Source organism: Zootoca vivipara, chromosome 7 (genome assembly GCF_965207765.1).
Source record: "Zootoca vivipara chromosome 7, rZooViv2.hap1.1, whole genome shotgun sequence".
NCBI classification, from domain to species: Eukaryota; Metazoa; Chordata; class Lepidosauria; order Squamata; family Lacertidae; genus Zootoca; species Zootoca vivipara.
Genome location: NC_142590.1, coordinates 92,957,556 through 92,971,313, shown reverse-complemented (window position 1 = coordinate 92,971,313; position 13,758 = coordinate 92,957,556). Strand labels below are relative to the sequence as shown.

Sequence of the window (13,758 nt, the reverse complement as noted above, 5' to 3'; positions counted from 1 at the left end):
TGTTCCTCCAGGGATCTTGGCCTCAAGGTGAAAAAGGTGCCCTGCTTATTGGTCTAGACGGCATGTGTGTGTGCACATGTGTGTTGATGGACGCACCTGCCTAGCCTGCTCCCTGCCCCCTGCCCTAGCTCTGCTTCTGCAAGCTGAAACATCCTTCTATACTAGAGCAATGCTTGGGTATGAGGCATGCTCATTCACCACACTTGACACCTGCACTATACATGGGGAATGTGTGACAGTTAGCACTCTAAATGGTAGGCCAGGCAACAAGTCAGGTCAGTAGTGTAGTAATGAAAAGGACACCAAGGCACCTTTCTTGAAATTGCAGCTTTCTTTTTTGCCATAAAACAAGTTTCTAGCCCTTATGTTTACAAGGAACAGCACATGGAGAATGTTCTGCCCCGTCAACCAACTTTCAAGATTTGCCCAATGAGCGCTAAGACTTGAGAACAGAGTTGTGGGCAGTTGGCTTACATGTATACTTTTTATCTATTGATTTACAATGCCCTTTATTTCTCTCCTTCCCAGACACCACAGAATTTCTAGCTGAGCAGGGTTCATGCTGGTGGCACATTCTTAAAGGAGGGGGTTGAGAGTTCAAAACACTTAGCAAATAGATTTAGAGTTGATAGGTTAATCACCAAAAGTTTTCATTGATTTCGTGAACTGAATCCAATATGAATTTGTAAGGGCAAAATGTTAATTGTGCAACTATTATTTTTAAGACAGGGTTGGGGAAACCACCGTGGACAATCACATAACATCATAGGAGATCAGGTGGATCCGTCCCTACCAGGAAGCAGCGGGACTTGCATTTGGCACTGCATTTAAGCAGTGTTGGACGCAAGCTCCCTTGTAAGGGAACACTTGGGAGTGCACTCTTTAAGCCAATGGTCCCTTGCAAGAGTCCTTGCATTTGGCACTATGTAAAAACAGCACAAAGTACAAATCCTGCGGTTTCCAGCAGGAATAGGATCCCTCCAGGAGCTCCTGTTTTAAGGGCATCTCTTAAGTTTTGTGAGTATGGGGTGTGTGTGTGTGCTGGTGGAGAGACTCTGGTATGCTACCGTATTAAAGAATGAAGAAAACCTTAATAAATATGTCACCTATCTTCTAAGCTCGAGTGGTAGATGCTTTCTTAATAAAGCCTACATAATTTTACATTTCTTTAAATATTTCAGGAAGTCACTTCTCTTGATAATGTGCAACTTTGTTGAAATTGCTCGATTAAAAGGCAGGTGTTTAACAACTAACATTTCTTTCACTCATTGATAGCCAGCGTTGTGTAGCCAGCAGGGGGGCGATGGAGGTGGCCCAGACCAAAACAACAACAACACCCCAGTCTGTTGATGAGATTGCTATAAATAAGAAGAGTGGGATTTCTTCATGGGTTCTCCTGCTTTCATCTCTCCCATTTTGGCTTTGGTCTCTGGTGGCGGCAGCAGCAGCAGCAAATATCACACTCCTTGCCCTGATAGGAACCTCCTCAGACACCCCTTCTCCTTACACGTTCAGACCTTGGCAAGAGTGGGATTCTGTGTTTCTCCCTTTCCCTCCCTCCTGACCGCCCGCTCCACTCATATTATCCTGCAGCCCTTTTCTTCACCTCTGTCACCCATTCCTGAGACTAACTTGACTTGCCTGCGCTGTTGTAGGGGGCAGATGGTCTGTCGGAGCCCGAGGGCATCGCTCTCAAGCGCGTCGCTGTGGTGGAAGATTTCTTTGACATCATCTACTCGATGCATGTGGAGAGCTCGGCGGAGCCAGGCAAAGCACCCAAACATGCCGGGCAGAAGAAGACCTACCGGGCGGTGAGATTCCTGTCTTTGTACTACTGACAGAGGCCCCCAATGGGCCAGTGGCCACATCCCACTATGCCCCCCTCCACACCCCCAGAGGTGGGCTGACTAGGGAACAGGCTCCTGCATGTGAGAAGGACCGGCTAAAAGGGAGCAAAGTGGGCATGAGTGGAAGCAGGGTGGGGGGGAGAGGAGATGGCCATGGCAGATGTGCTTAGAGAAGGGAGGGGCACGGGGAAGGCAGTGACCAGCCATGCAGGATGAAAAGGAAATGCTTCTTAAACAAAGGAAGGACTTCGTCACTCATCTTGCCACAGCTTAGCAATATTTAAGATACATACAGTATAATGTTTCCTGAGCACTCAAAGGTGTTTCACGGGCATTGTCTCGGGTCCTTACAACAGCCCTATGAGGTAGATCATCATTAGCAGTAGTATTGAACCAATACTGCGAAAGGAGTTGGGTAGGGGGCTGAAGCTGGAAACCTGGTAGATTGCCCAAGACTGCCGCATGCATTTATGGTGGTCTTTTGCAGCTCATACACTGCTCTGGCACTGCTGTAATGGATTTTGTGATAGATTATTAGCATAAACGGCTTTAAAAAGAATTAGGACAAATGCTAAAGAGGCCTAGTAGCTCTTGGGCTGCTGTGATAACCATACATGCAAACTTCATATCTGAGACAGGGAAGGTATTTTGAGACAGGCCAAGTATGTTTTTTTCTGCCTCACATTTGGTGTTGGGTGTAGAACTCAGCATGCTGGTTGCTGGGTTTTTTTTTTAAAAAGCAGGTGTCTAGTCCTCAGTGCTGCAGACCTAGTTTAGATTTGAATGTGTGATCAAGGTATCTTCTCAGCAGCTCAGAAGTTGAGCGCACATCTGGAACGCAGAAGGTTCCAGTCTTCTTAAGCCAGATATCAGAAGGTAGGACGTCAAAAACTCTTAGCTGACTTTTTGCTCTTCTTCCCCTTCATAAGCAGAGGAAGATGATGGCATCCCGAGAATAAGCAAATGCATATAGATTGGCTTGAGGTTTTAAAAGTTATTTTTATTAAATGCAAAATTAAGCACACACAGAATCACTGCAGGTTAGAAATATTGAAACAGAGACAAAAAGAGGGCCAGAGACATCAGTAACATATTCCAAACTTTTGGTATAATGGAAATAATAACAAGTCTATAGAACTAAAAAACACCACTAACGTGGGAATATATTGGCTTAACTGACATTATTTATTCAAGATGTAGAATTCCGTTTTCCTTGGCCCAGACTATTAGTTTTCCTAGGATATACAGTCCTCTGTATCGCCATCTCCTCCTGCTTCCAGAATCTCCCAGAGGTTCCAGCAGGATGCTGACTAGAGGGACAGGTGGCTCAGTTGTGCACATTAAAATTATACGGCAAGGAAATTTGGACAACAGATTGGGAGAATCCAGCAGTTGTCATGCCCGCACTCCTGAACTGAATATTTCATTTAAATTTTGATTTAACATTTTATGCCTGCTTCTTGGCTTTCATTGCTAAATGCTCCTATGTGGTGGGCTGTACATTTATGTTATTCATTGAAGTATTTATCAAACTGAGTGACTGTTATTCAATTGAATGAATGTTATTTATTCAGTTGTTATCATCAGTAATAACACATGCTTCCCTGTCCCTTCCCATGTAACATGCTCAATCTCTTTCCATATATCCTTATTTCAGTCACATTAGCTAGACTGGAGATGAATTGGCCCCCAGGGGCTTGCTAGTAGGAGAACACTGGGGCAGCTTCTGCCTCTCCATTCTCTTCCTTTACTTGGGGCCTACAATCCCTTGCCTAATTCTTTGCTGCTCTGTTTATTCCTGGGGCACCGAGCAACTGAATGCAGCAAACGAGGCGTTCTGAGGGCTGCACAGCTTGCAGCTTTTGCACTGTGGTTTCCTGTGACATTTGTATTTCTGCTTGAAAAATTGCAAGGCTACCATGCCCCCCCTACCTCTGCCAGCAATTCGGTTGCTGCTGGAGATCCAGGGGGCTAAATGTGCAGCTGAAGACTCAGCCTCTCTCTCTCTCTCTCTCTCTCTCTCTCTCTCTCTCTCTCTCTCTCTCTCTCTCTCTCTCTCTCTCTCTCTCTCTCTCTCTGTAACCTCTTCACCAGAGCCCATCCTCCACAGGGCACATGGCTGCCTGACTTCCTGCAATGCAGGCCTGTCCCTCCCCTCCCCAGCTGGGCTCTGTTTGCCTCTGGCATAATTCCCAGGGAGCAAAGAGCTCCTGTTCATATTCCCTATCCCCTAACAGCGGCTGCAGGTTGGGCAACCTGGAGGCTGCCCCTGTCGTTGCCTCTGCACGCAGCTAGCAAAGCTATTGTCTGTGCCGATTTTCTCTGCCTATCGGCGGATGACCTCTCCATAATGGAGGAGGGCAAGGCCACCAGTACAACTACAATTCAGGAAACTTTCTGCTTGTTTCGACAGTAGACAGCTCTGGCCCTCCCCCAATTCCTTCAATTTGGCTCCGGGGAGTGCTAATCTATGCCTTTCACAGCCTCAGGGGAGCAGGCTGGATCTGCCTGCTTTTCTCAGGCCGGCAAAGCCTCTGCGCTCCACCCCTCTGCTTGAGCGGATCTCATCACATTAGCAGGCCTGTATCCCCTCCTGACCTGGGAGGACTCTGAGCCATCTTCCCTTTCTGGTACCCCCATCGGGGATGCCACACTGGACCAGAATTAATATTGAGATGCCAGATTCAGGGGTAAACCCTGTCTCGGTGGGGGGGACTCTGCTGCCACCTCTGTTGGTGCTTGCCCGCCCCAGCACTGTGTCTCTGGGTTTTACCACTTCAGAATGCAGGTGAGGGTCCGCATGATAAAATGAGCCCCCATACCAAAATGGTAAAATTAAATTCAAAAGTAAGGGACCCAGGTGGCGCTGTGGTTAAACCACTGAGCCTAGGGCTTGCTGATCAGAAGGTCGGCGGTTCGAATCCCTGTGACGGGGTGAGCTCCCGTTGCTTGGTCCCAGCTCCTGCCAACCTAGCAGTTCGAAAGCACGTCAAAATGCAAGTAGATAAATAGGAACCGCTACAGCGGGAAGGTAAACGGCGTTTCCATGTGCTGCTCTGGTTTGCCAGAAGCGGCTTTGTCATGCTGGCCACATGACCTGGAAGCTATACGCCGGCTCCCTCGGCCAATAATGCGAGATGAGCGCGCAACCCCAGAGTCGGTCACGACTGGACCTAATGGTCAGGGGTCCCCTTTACCCCCCCTAAATTCAAAAGTACCCTGAACATAAAAAGCTAGGAAAGATTTTTTTAAAAAGGCCTAGCCTTCTATGCAATAGGCTACATTTGTGCATGTAGGGATTTTCTTGGCAGAGGGAGCATTTGGTATGAGTTCCTACCTGCAGTCTGAAGTGGCACACCCCAAGACGCAGGTTTACTACCTCTGTGAGAACTAGGCCAGATTCAGCAGAGAGTTCGTCTTTGTCTTCCACTTCCAGAGGGCAGCCAATCAGGTTGATAATTTGGAGCTGGAGGTAATTCTCTGCTTGCTTAGGTAGGCTATCAGAAATAAATTAGCTGACTGTTTGCAAGGAAGGGCCCCATGGGGACTGCCAGAGTGCTGCAGTCTGGTGTCCCTAATATGGGGAAGTGCAAGAAAGGTACTTCTTCAAAAGAAATTAAAGAGGTGGCAGAGAAATCATTATACTACATAACTACCTGCCTCAGGAGTGGGCTTTGTGATAAACTACATAAACACAGTGAACTTAACCCCTCGCCAGGCAATCCAGTTGCCTCCTGCATCGGAGGACACTTACTCTGTGCTTAGCTTTTGAAAGGTCCTGGGACTCAACAGAGTGGCCATTTATGCCCCATCACAGATTTGCATAAATTAGCATATATAGCAATTTACAAACGTGTTTGCTCATTTGTAAGTAAAGGTGCATTATGTACTGTTTGGGTTCTATCCAAGGTAGTGCTGAGTAATGCATCCCATCGGCACAATGATTTCTGCTTGTGCAATGTTGGGACTTCCCTGCTCCCCTCCCCTCCCCACCCTCAAATTTGTTCCAGGGGTTCAACCTGTTCCTGAGTTTTCAAAACATTCACAGTGCAGGGGACTCTCTGCCTTCTAATCTATGCAAGGAAGCTTAAGGCCTGGCAGAAATCTTAAATCAGTGCAGATTTGGAAACATCGTGGGGCAGTTGTACAAATGGAAATCCTTGCACTGACATAACACCTTAGTTGGATACCAACTTGTGGAATAATAGCTGGTGACTAGAAATACAGTGCATCTCACCACAGTGGGGAAAACATGACCTGCAATCCTGCTTAGTTGGCTGTCCAGGTATTAATTGATGACCAGCAATTTCAAGGACCCCCCCCCCCCCCGCTCTCCATTCTTATGGTTTATCTTTAAACTGCCTTGGACTAGACAGCCTTTCAAGTAGAGGACTCTTTGAAACAGACTTCCCACTTTAAGGTAGCATACATGGCCATCCTAAGGGACCCAGGTGGCGCTGTGGTTAAACCACTGAGCCTAGGGCTTGCTGATCAGAAGGTCAGCGGTTCGAATCCTTGTGACGGGGTGAGCTCCCGTTGCTTGGTCCCAGCTCCTGCTGACCTAGCAGTTCAAAAGCACATCAAAATGCAAGTAGATAAATAGGAACTGCTACAGCGGGAAGGTAAACGGCGTTTCCATGTGCTGCTCTGGTTTGCCAGAAGCGGCTTTGTCATGCTGGCCACATGACCTGGAAGCTATACGCCAGCTCCCTCGGCCAATAATGCGAGATGAGCGCCGCAACCCCAGAGTCGGTCACGACTGGACCTAATGGTCAGGGGTCCCTTTACCTTTACCTTTACATGGCCATCCTAGGACTCAGAAGACCAAATAGAGTCATGCTCTCCAGTCTGGAAGCCCCTTCCCATAATTCCAGCAAGCATTCTGCACATGTTCAAAGGCAGTAAGTAGTTCTGCACCTGTTCTAGGACTCAGCCCTGGAACTGAAAATCGTTTTGGGTGGGCCTAAGCAATTTTTAGATCTGTCTGTCCCCATATCTGAGCAGGTATTTCAGGACAGTGGCATTCTCACCACAAACAGCTCTTAGTCCACGCTAAGGAACCAACTTCCTAAATGAGATCACAACATGAAAGCGGCAAAGTTTGTAGTACTGCTTCAGAACCACCAGGGGTAACTTCCCTCCTGCTTTCCAGATATGGCCATGTTGTAGACAGGTAGCAGTGGAGGAAGAGTTATTAATATGGCAGCTAGAGGAGCTAGCAGTTATCAGTTGCCTGTATAGCAATTCACTGAGTTTACCAAGACTGAGTTGGGACACATTAAAGAAAGACAATTGCTGTCATTCCCTGCTTCAGGTGGTTGAGATTCCTGTGGAAATCCTGTGAGATTTCATCAGGCCAGGGACATGAGGTGCATGAAGTGGTGGACTTGAACCTGAGGGTTTTGGTTTCAAATGGCACCCCCACCCCCAATCAGGCATGAGGCTCAGTGTGAATGAATTTGGACTGCAGTTTTTCTCAGCCAAACCTACGACACAGGGTTGTCAGGAGGGGGCTAAGAATAGGGTGTATCCTTATCTATTAACCCAGGCTGCTTGGAAGGGTATATAAACATGTTGAAATAATTAATAGCAGATTCTGTAGGTTACGCTTCATGCCAAGGGCGTAAGGGTCGATTCATACACCAACTCTTCTTGCTCTCTTTTCCTAGCACGTGAGTGGCTGACTCACAGCAAGAAAAGTGTTCTAATGAGCTGGAAACTGGAGAGTTTCAGCCAAAGCAACTATTGTAGTCTAGTTACAGGTAGGTAGCTGTGTTGGTCTGCCATAGTCGAAATAAAACAAAAAAATTCCTTCCAGTAGCACCTTAGAGACCAGCTAAGTTTGTCGTTGGTATGAGCTTTCGTGTGCATGCACACTTCTTCAGATACACTGAAACAGAAGTCACCAGACCCTTATATATAGTGAGAGGGTGAGGACAGGTATTACTTAGAAGGGTGGTGGGAATGGGTGATTGGCTGATAGGTGTGGTAAACCTGTTGACAACTTAACAACTGCAATTGGTCTTACAGGGGTGAGATGGCTAACAATAGCTTTATCATGTATAATAAGATAAGAATCCAATGTCTTTATTCAGACCAGGTCTCTCCATGCTTTTAAGTTTGGTAATAAGTTGCAATTCAGCAACTTCTCTTTCCAGTCTATTTCTGAAATTCTTTTGTAATAACACAGCTACTTTAAGATCTTGTATAGAATGTCCTGGGAGACTGAAGTGTTCTCCTACTGGTTTCTCTGTCTTGTGATTCCTGATGTCAGATTTATGTCCATTTATCCTTTGGCTTAGGGTTTGGCCTGTTTGTCCAATATAGAGAGCTGAAGGGCACTGTTGGCATTTGATGGCATACACAATGTTAGAAGATGGGCAATTAAATAGTCCTGAGATGGTATGTTTGATGTTGTTGGGGCCAGTAATGGTGTTGTCCGGGTGTATGTGGCAGCAAAGTTGGCATCTGGGTTTATTGCAGGCTCTGGTACCAGTGTCTATGTTAAGTCTGGTGGTTGTATTATTGTGGGTGAGGAGTTGTTTAAGATGGGTGGCTGGCTGTAGGCAATGAAAGGTCTTCCTCCCAGAGCTTGAGAAAGAGAACTGTCATTGTCTAGGAGAGGTTGTAGATCTCTGATGATGTGTTGAACTGTTTTAACTTGGGAGCTGTATGCGATTACTAGTGGTGTTCCCACCACCCTTCTGAGTAATACCCCTCCCCACCCTCTCTATTGTGGTCTGTTATTGTTAATATTTTTTGTATTTTTTCTGATAATGGAAGCTGCTATAGGCTACCACCCAAGTAAGCCAAATTCCAGCTGCTACCACATTGCTCTCAAGAACAGATTGCTCCTACAAGGGGGGAAAGAGAAGATGCAAGTGGCAGAAAGCAGCGTGTGAATTTGCTCGGATCTCCACATTTGGGATCAGAAGAGTTCGGGGTTGTTTATTTCTTCTCCTCCAGATCAGGGTGGCTTCCCCAATGGCTCATGAAACTCACTGCTGCTTTTGCCATGCTTTGAACTAAAAAATGGAAGAAGCAAGATGCAGTTGCCCAGCTGGGATGCAGTTTTCAGCTCATTTTCCGATTAGCCAGGCAGCCTCCTCTGAATTGCATCCCTTCTTTGGGCAGCTCCTGAAAGGGGAATTGCTGGCACATGACTCCTGGGCTCCTTGAGAGAAGAAGGTGAAGCAAGGTGGCCACTCAGCCAAAAGGGGCTCTAGGAGGCCTTGGCAAGTGCTTAGGGAACAACCATCTTGGCATCTCCAAAGCAGTGTGGGACCAGGTTGTTCCCCCCCTCCTTGCTCTTTGCCCTGCTGCTTCTTAGCCTGCCAGCAAAGATTGGGTTGTGCTGCCACTTAGTGGAGATAGGTATCTTTATTATTATTTTTAAAGAAAAAACCAGGGTGCCTTGTTTCTTTGAAGAAATCACTGTTAAAATCACTGGGTTTTTTTTTTAGTTATTCTCTATTTTCTAGAAAGGTTCAGGTCTCTTTTCCTTCTCTGTTTAGATTTTTAAGAGTAATCTCATGTGATATGTGTCCTAAAGTTTCTTTTCATTTATTTTTTAAAAAGCATACACATAAATGTTTTTCTCAGCGCGCAAACTAAAAAGGGTTAATTGGAACAGGAAACAGAGGGTGTTTTCTCCAGTGTTGCTGAGAATGTTTAGTCTCTAATGTGACTTTCTCCACTTCTCCTCTCCATCCCACCATTTATTTTTAACTTGGCAATAGGGTTAATGCCACAGCTATTTATTTATTTGAATAACATCCCTTCCTATAATGTTGCTATTTAATCTGAAAGATCTGGCAGAGGACATTCATACTTTTTTTTATCCTGAGAGGAGACACAAACTTAATGATACACATTATCATGTGCTCTTGCCCATTTTTGCCACAGAGAAACAGGCCATTATTTGAGCTCTCCTGCCGGAGGCATGGTTCTCCTACTTTGAAAAATGAGGCCCGTTGTGTGTGTTTTTGTAAAGCTGCAGTTCAGATCATATAAATCTGCTTTACAGTGAGACAAAGAGTGAGACCAATTTGCCTGACATCAGCCCTTCAGGTTTTCCTTTATACCTGAGAACCTTTTAGCTGAAGGTGCCAGAACGTGTAGCCCCTTCCTAAAGTAAAATCTGTCTTTCTTCCCTATTACCTGGCTTGAAAATATGAAGCATACTTAAATATGATTGTTGAAACTGCCTTAACATGTGAAGCATACTTATTTATTTACATTGTTTGTATGCTGTACAATTAGCAATGTCTCCTGGGTGGCAAACGGTAAAAGTAGAAAACAAACAAACATAACAACAATCAGCAAGCCGAGTAAATATACAGTATTTAGAACCAGGGTGTGAGAGTACGACACTGTTCAGGCCAACTTTACATTTTACATCATTATTTGTTTTGACATTTGAAAATTGCAAACCACCTTGGGTGCCTTGTCAGAAAGGTATATAAATGCAATAAATAAATTATGTAAACATGCCTAATGCATGATGTTGTCGTGCAGAAACAGGGAATACTGGCATAGGGCAGGATTCACTTAACCAGGCCTGGCACACCACATACTTACTATGTGGAATTGATTACCCTCAGAGGTGGAGGTGGCCTCTGTCTGAGGTGGCTTTTTAGACAAATTGGTGGAGTGGCAAGGGTGGTAAATGACCATTAGTTGTGAGGGCTAAATGAAGCCTCCATGTTCAAAGGCAGCGTAGGCCTGACTATCAGATGCTGAGGACAGGCAAGAAGGGGTGCCTATTTTTGTTTTGCTCTGCCCTTATGATTCACGGGGCATCTGGTGGGCCGCCCCACTCCTGGAGCTAGTCCTGGACTAAATGGATCCTCGGCCTGATCTCTTATGCTTTTGTTTGTGAAATCAGACAAAGAGACCCTTCTTCCAAGGCTTTGTTCTTGACATTGCTGATCTCTTTTCCAGAACGTGATCTCAGACAGTTCATGCGGGTCTGTGTTTTCAAATGTGTTAAAACCTTGATTTGCTGCTGAGACACGAAATGCCCCACGCTTCTGTCATGGGACTCGCTGGCATTTGCAGCAGCACAATGAGGCCACTTTGGCAGAGAATCAGGAGGGGGAAACTGAAAAGGCTTTTCTGGCGCCCCACAATGAGTGTGCCTGGGAAGGGCCAGAGCTCAGTCTTGTAGAGCACATGCTTTGAGCATCCAGGGTCCCAAGTTCAGACTCCATAGGTTGAAAAGAGCTCAGGTAGTGGGGTTGGGAAATGCCACCTTGTTTGAAGCATTGGAGAACTGCTGCCAGTGAGTCAGAGGAGGCAATACTGGGCTCCACAGAGGCGGTATAAGGCAGCTTCCTACATGGCCCCAGTTCAATTCAGTCATGACTTTGCTTAATGGCCTTGGGTGTAAGTTGCTGCCCCTTTGGTCACGCTTCTCTATCTGTAAAATGGGGATAGATGGAAGCATCAGGAATCTTATATGATTCCTGTGAGCACCGGAAGAGTTGTGAATTACTTACCGATGATCAATATACAGTGGAACCTCGGTTTATGAACACCTCGGTTTATGAATTTTCGGTTTATGAACGCGGTGGACCCATCTGGAACGGATTAATTCATTTTCCATTACTTTCAATGGGAAAGTTCGCTTCAGTTTATGAACGCTTCAGTTTATGAACAGACTTCCGGAACCAATTACACCCATGCTTCAGTTTATGAACATTTCAGTTTAAGTACTCCGCGGACCTGTCTGGAACGGATTAATCCACTTTCCATTACTTTCAATGGGAAAGTTCGCTTCAGTTTATGAACGCTTCAGTTTAAGTACTCCGTGGACTGTCTGGAACAGATTAATCCACTTTCCATTACTTTCAATGGGAAAGTTCGCTTCAGTTTATGAACGCTTCAGTTTATGAACAGACTTCCGGAACCAATTGTGTTCATAAACCGAGGTATCACTGTATAACAATAGCAACAGAAGCAGAAGATGTCTGTTTTCAGGGCTTTGTGCTGGCACTGGAGGTTCAACTAAGCCTGGCACTCTTGCCACAACCATAGTCAATCAGTTTTGGAAATATTACAATGGACAATCATCTATCTATCTATCTATCTATCTATCTATCTACAGTGGTACCTCGACTTACAAATAACTCGACTTACAAATGTTTCGAGTTACGAATGGAGTTCCGTCTGCCATTTTGGATGCGGTTTAGATAGGATTTTTTCGACTTACGATTCCCCCCCCCATTGGCTTCAACTTACACATTTTTTGACTTACGAAGGTCCGTTTGGAACGGATTAAATTCGTATGTCGAGGTACCACTGTATCTATCTATCTATCTATTGTCATACCTCGGTTTAAGTACGCTTCGGTTTGAGTACTTTCAGTTTAAGTACTCCTCCGCGGACCCGTCTGGAACGGGATTAGTCCACTTTCCATAACTTTCAATGGGAAAGTTCGCTTCAGGTTAAGTACACTTCAGGTTAAGTACGGACTTCCAGAACCAATTACTGTACATTCATGCTTCGGGTTAAGTACACTTCAGGTTGAGTACTCCGCAGACCCGTCTGGAATGGATTAATCCACTTTCCATTACTTTCAATGGGAAAGTTCACTTCAGGTTAAGTACGCTTCAGGTTAAGTACTCCGCAGACTGTCTGGAACGGATTAATCCACTTTCCATTACTTTCAATGGGAAAGTTCACTTCAGGTTAAGTACAGACTTCCGGAACCAATTGTGTACTTAAACCGAGGTACCACTGTATCTATCTATCTATCTATCTATCTATCTATCTATCTATCTATCTATCTATCTATCTATCTATCTATCATCTATCATCTATCTAAGTTTATTTACGTCTTGATTTTTAAAAAAGCCCTCTAACTGGTTTACAAAAATACAAAATAAAGCGTTAACATTCTTCAGGTGCCATCACAGAAATAATGGAAGCCAGCCAGATTTTTCAGAATTTTATATTCTAGCTATCACGTTGGCAGAGGGGCAGTTGAAAATATGTCAATTTTATTTTGAGCATGGACTTCTTTGCTTCTTTCTCACAAAATTAGGATTTCCTTAGCGAGGTTTGTTTGTGGTGGCTTTGTTTTTTTGGGTAGAGTGCAAACAACCCTGCCTGTTGTTAATATTTGTTAAAGTGTTATCAGTTCCCTGCAGAAACCATGCTGTCATTGTTAGCCATAACCTTGGTAGGGAGAATAATGGATTGTACTTGGAAGGGTGAGTAGGTTGAAAGGATGAGAGAAATAAATAAATTTGAACTGGTTCCCCTGTTCTGAGACTTTCTAAGCAGTTGCAGATATTGGGCTTGAAGAAGGGTATTGGGGAAGAGGCAATTGGAGACCTATACCTTGAAGGGGATCTTACAAAAGTATTGTTTGCAAAAGTGGGTAAAGAACAGAGAGCCATTGGGTCTCGGTACAACCTCTTGCTGTCACAGCTGCTATGACTTCCATACTTACTTCCATTTGCAGGCAGTGTTGTACTTGGTGTTGCTTGAGGATTCTAAGAACCCCCCAAAATAAGGACAGATTTGAAACTAGTGGTTAAAGTAAGCGCAGTTTTTCATTTTGATTCAAAATGATAACCAACTGTAACCAAACATTGATGAAAACCTGGTCCTTGATCTCAGGAGGGAATCATCATGCGAAATTTGATCATGACATCTTAAGAGGTGGTGAAATGTACAGTGAACAAACAACTTTCCAAAATATAAGTACAGTACAGATTATTATGCTTTATATTGTGCATTTCTACAGAAACTGTACTCAAGGCAGCAAGTGACAGAATTCCAAATAAAACAGTATATTATTCAAACAGTAGCAATGAAAACGTAAAAGAGTTTGTCTAAAAGCATGCTGGGAATTTGTGGGCAGTGACACCGCCCCATCCTGCCAGAGGCTGTTCCAAAGTCT

The 13,758-nt window shown here is 44.9% G+C and overlaps 1 protein-coding gene across 5 annotated transcripts in view; it reads left to right on the top strand.

Annotated features, from left to right (window-relative positions):
- NOL4L (nucleolar protein 4 like) overlaps nt 1-13,758 on the top strand; it is a 125,921-nt gene that overhangs the window by 39,571 nt on the left and 72,592 nt on the right. For all 5 annotated transcript variants that reach the window (XM_088674800.1, XM_088674801.1, XM_088674802.1 and 2 more), the window contains one exon: nt 1,656-1,811. In XM_088674800.1, coding sequence (XP_088530926.1) covers nt 1,656-1,811 — 156 coding nt within the window. The remainder of the gene's footprint in view (nt 1-1,655; nt 1,812-13,758) is intronic.